General features: G+C 54.3%; 1 protein-coding gene across 5 annotated transcripts; it reads left to right on the top strand.

Moving 5' to 3' along the window:
- The first annotated feature begins 883 nt into the window (after positions 1–883).
- Positions 884–3,773, top strand: LOC119104866 (peroxisomal trans-2-enoyl-CoA reductase). Of its 5 annotated transcripts, none has more exons than XM_037228596.1 (3): positions 1,027–1,086; positions 1,633–1,703; positions 2,577–3,773. In XM_037228596.1, the coding sequence occupies exon 3, from the start codon at positions 2,710–2,712 to the stop codon at positions 3,637–3,639; it is 930 nt and encodes a 309-aa protein (XP_037084491.1). In that variant the 5' UTR covers positions 1,027–1,086; positions 1,633–1,703; positions 2,577–2,709; the 3' UTR covers positions 3,640–3,773. The 5 variants fall into 5 exon arrangements, with proteins under 5 accessions (XP_037084494.1, XP_037084491.1, XP_037084490.1 ...); XM_037228595.1 differs by having other exon boundaries at positions 1,031–1,055; XM_037228599.1 differs by lacking the exons at positions 1,027–1,086; positions 1,633–1,703 and adding an exon at positions 884–971.
- The last annotated feature ends 207 nt before the right edge of the window (positions 3,774–3,980 follow it).

Here is a 3,980-nt window from a genome sequence, read left to right as displayed (position 1 = left end):
AAAATAAGTTTCTCTGTTAACTTGGCCAACTTCCTGCTCCCAGTTGGAGGGGGGGGGGGGGGGGGGGCAGGGGCCCAGTAGCCAATGGGAGGGGGTAGAGGCCTGGAACACAATTGCCCCTGAGGTAGAGTTGGAAGGGGAGTAAACCTTATGCCCAAATGTTTTTTTCATTTATTTAAGTGTAACAGATGGCTGCTACACGTGTTTAAATTAAAATGCTGTCATGTCAGACTGAACCAGCGAACCTGCTTTGACCCCTTATGGAAGTGGTAGGACGCACCCAGAAGCACGAGCGCGGCCAAGGAGCAGTCCTCCTCCCTTTAATTTAACACAAATTCGCCATGGGTCGCTCCCGACAAAAAGCTTAAATTCTGCGTGATTACGTACCTTACTTTCTCACCGAGCTGCCCCCCCCCCCGCGCAAAGTAAACCCGGGCCGCCCATTACTCAAAAAGGCATCATTGCCACCTCAGACCCCACTGTTCCTCGAATGTTCCGGTCCCCAGAAGAAAGTGATGCAGAAGTGGCTCAGCCATTACTTACCTCGTCAGTAACAACCGCAGCACGTACCCAGCGCCCCCGTGATAGGCGATAGCCGATCGTCATGTAGCAGGGGCCAAGAGGAGCATCCGATAACAGTCAGCTGGCTGGCCTAAATTTTGGTACTGGATGCCAGTGGCGATAGCATCTGACAAGATGGGGAGTACATGCAGCTGGTGTGGTACTCCCTTTTCCATGTCACAGCATAGAGGTGTTTTATTATTTTCACCCAATTAGGCGCCGATTCCCCCCATTTCAGAATTCCTGCCGCTCATGTATTTCGCCTTGAAGCCTTGTCTGTTACCACCACACTACTGCACTGCCACCGCCACGTCCTTGAGATCCATGCCGTAAAATTTGTAAGATAGGGCAATTTAGGCAGCAACAACAAGTTTATACATCACTAGCGCATTATATACGTCTATAGCGCGGTACGTTGCGCATTGGTGCTGCCCGGTTTTTACAATGGGAAATTTGGGTAAAATGCTTATGGCAAGGCAGGGCAAGATGAGTTGGTAGGCGAAGGGGACCCGGGGCGTTATTGGGGTAGATACTAGAAACGTGGTTGGTCAGCATAATGTAGCGATCGCTTATGAAGTGTGAAGGGTATATTGCATCTCCAATAGCTGCAGATTATTGATAAGTTAGAACATGGAAGTGGTATTGGGGCCTATTCCCTTCAGTAACAGGATGTAGTTAAAGATGCGTCCACCACAAATGCAGAGTTGAAGAAAAATGTCAACCACAGCAGCATTATTTTCAGTGCACAAACAATTTTGCTGTGCATTGCTTTATGACTTGTCTGGGAGAGAGGGAGGGAGGCATGGGTTAGGGTATATATGTGTTTGAGTGTGTGTGTGTGTCCTGATACATGTTCATGTCAGAATGTGTGTATTTGTACAACAGGTTGTGCTGTGGGTTAGGTAATGCAGGCTGTGTAAAGCAGGGGAGACTGGACTATGCAAACTGTGGACATGTCTTACATTTCACTGTTATAGAAACCCTGTTTGTAAGAATAAACAAAATGTGTCGGTTGTGTGGGCTGAAATAGGAACATGCTGCTAGCATTTCACAAGCAATTTTTCCTTGAAGAAACCTGCTGCTTTGGTGAAAGTGTACCAGCTGCCAACATACATTTGGAAGACAAATATTCTAATGCACATGTAAGGGCATAAAGTCCATTTGTTTATGTCCTGAGGGGTACATCCCTTCATCCTCTGGAGCTTTGGCATGAGTTTTATGAAAACAACACATCTGTGACCCATCTTCCCATCCCTCACTGTGCAATATACCTTCTTGGTGTAAAGGATCTAGACTGGTAAACATGCACAATTTAGAATGGGAGGTGAGGCTGCATTTGTGACCCAGCTTTAGGACCAGGCAAATGCTAGCATTATGCTGGCTTAGATCAGATCTGTGCTGGGTGATGGTTTTGATTGGTTATTTGCCGCCTAACTTATCCCTCATAATCCTCATCATTCATCCTCATCCCTCATGGTGTTCTGGTGCCACAACATCCCCCACTTTACTAGTGCTGTGGGTAAGGACCTCTCAAACTGATCTACCAAAACAACTTATTGACACATAACAGGTTAAAAAATGGGCATTTGCTATTTAAGTATGCAGAACATGATATACAAATGGTGTTCAGTTGGCTGTGGCATGGCAGCTGCAAAAAATTCAGAAGTGAAATACAAAACAGTTCCAATGTGAGACACCTAATTGTTTGCATCAATTTCTGTTCCACCACCATCTTCACATGGTCCATATCTGTGACAACATACCAGTCCACAGAGGCAGACCCACTGATCCCCTGCTTGTTGACAGAGCTCATTCATCAGCTCCCCCCTCCCCCCCCCCCCCCCCCCAGCCCCTCCTGTCCTCCTAAGTCGCGAACTCCTTCGCTGTCTGTGCACATACATTCACTGGAAACATGGTAAACATGGCACTCTCACAAGACCAGGTACCCACACGCGCCTATAACCCCGTTCGCTACAACCCTACCGCCTGTGACCCTGTTTCTACACCACTGGCAGGAGCTCCCGCTCTCACGTCGTGTGACGCAGCGATGATCCACTAACCCCAGTACCGGTAGCTCACGCCGGTGGATCTGCAGCACCGGTACACCGGCCCCAAGCTTTCGCCGTCTCCCCGCCGTCAGCCGGCGCGATGGCCGGCGTCTTCCGCCCGGGTCTCTTCGCCGGCCAGGTGGCGCTGGTCACCGGCGGCGGCACTGGCATCGGCCGCGCCATCTCGCGGCAGCTGGTCGAACTCGGCGCGACGGTGACGATTGCTGCGCGGCGCGAGGCGCCGCTCCGCGCCACTGCCGCCGCGCTCGCGGCCGCCGGCCCCGGCTGCTGCGACTTCGCCACCTGCGACATCCGCAAGGAGGATGACGTCACGCGACTGGTGGCGACGGTGCTCGAGCGCCACCACCGTCTCGACCTCCTCGTCAACAACGGCGGTGGTCAGTTCCTGAGCGCGGCCGCCGATATCACGCGCCGCGGCTGGCACGCGGTCGTGGAGACCAACCTCACCGGCACGTTCACGCTGACGCAGGCGGCGCACCGCGCCTGGATGCGCCAGCACGGTGGCAGCGTGGTGAACATCATCGCCGACATGTTCCGCGGCTTCCCGATGATGGCGCACACGGGCGCCAGCCGCGCCGCCGTCGAGAACCTGACGCGGACGCTAGCCGTCGAGTGGGCGCAGGACGGCGTGCGTGTCAACGCTGTCGCGCCGGGCATCATCTACTCGCCGACGGCGGCCGCCAACTACTCGGTGGACGTGTTCGGCCAGTTCACGGCCGAGGTGCCGGCGCGGCGCTGCGGCACGACGCACGAGGTGGCCGCCGCCGCGTGCTTCCTCCTCTCGCCGGGGGCGTCGTACGTGAGCGGCGCCACGCTCCGAGTGGACGGCGCGTCCAGCCTGTACGCGCGGCACCTGCACCGGGTCCCTGCGCACGGCCGCCTGCCGCCACACCGAGGCGTGGCCGGCCCTGGCGGGGCCGAGGAGGGCGGGGCCGATGAGGCTGCCCCGGGGAACACGGGAGCGGAGGCGGAGTCAGCGCCGTCCGGCTCTGATGGGGAGAGGTCGTAGCTGGTCATGCTTACCGAGGTGTTGGTGGATACTGTGCAATGTGTGACTGGTTTATGATGGACCGCTGTAGTATGCGGATAAGACGCGTGTGAGATGCTGGTTTGTGGGCTGTTACTACATGCGTGGTCAAGAAACCAGGCGTTTCAAATCTATCAACGAATTCGTACAGCTGTTGACTGATGACATTTGGCCTAAGGAACGCTGTGACTACCTTGATTGGTTGTTGAAGTGTAGCATTAGCCTAAACTCGCGTTACGAAGTGCGGACAGTATGCTGGCAACAGCTTGCTTAACGTTACCTTCTTGGGCACGTAATAGATGCCTAGGGCTTTGTGAGCACGG

The sequence above is a fragment of the Pollicipes pollicipes genome, unplaced genomic scaffold (assembly GCF_011947565.3).
Source record: "Pollicipes pollicipes isolate AB1234 unplaced genomic scaffold, Ppol_2.1 Scaffold_6052;HRSCAF=7182_pilon_pilon_pilon, whole genome shotgun sequence".
Lineage (NCBI taxonomy): Eukaryota > Metazoa > Arthropoda > Thecostraca > Pollicipedomorpha > Pollicipedidae > Pollicipes > Pollicipes pollicipes.
The sequence above is the reverse complement of the archived record's forward strand: the minus strand, read 5'-3'. Positions and strand labels throughout refer to the sequence as shown.

Coding starts and splice junctions, on each gene's coding strand:
- LOC119104866 (XM_037228599.1), top strand. CDS start 2,710: ATGGCCGGCGTCTTCCGCCCGGGTCTCTTCGCCGGCCAGGTGGCGCTG.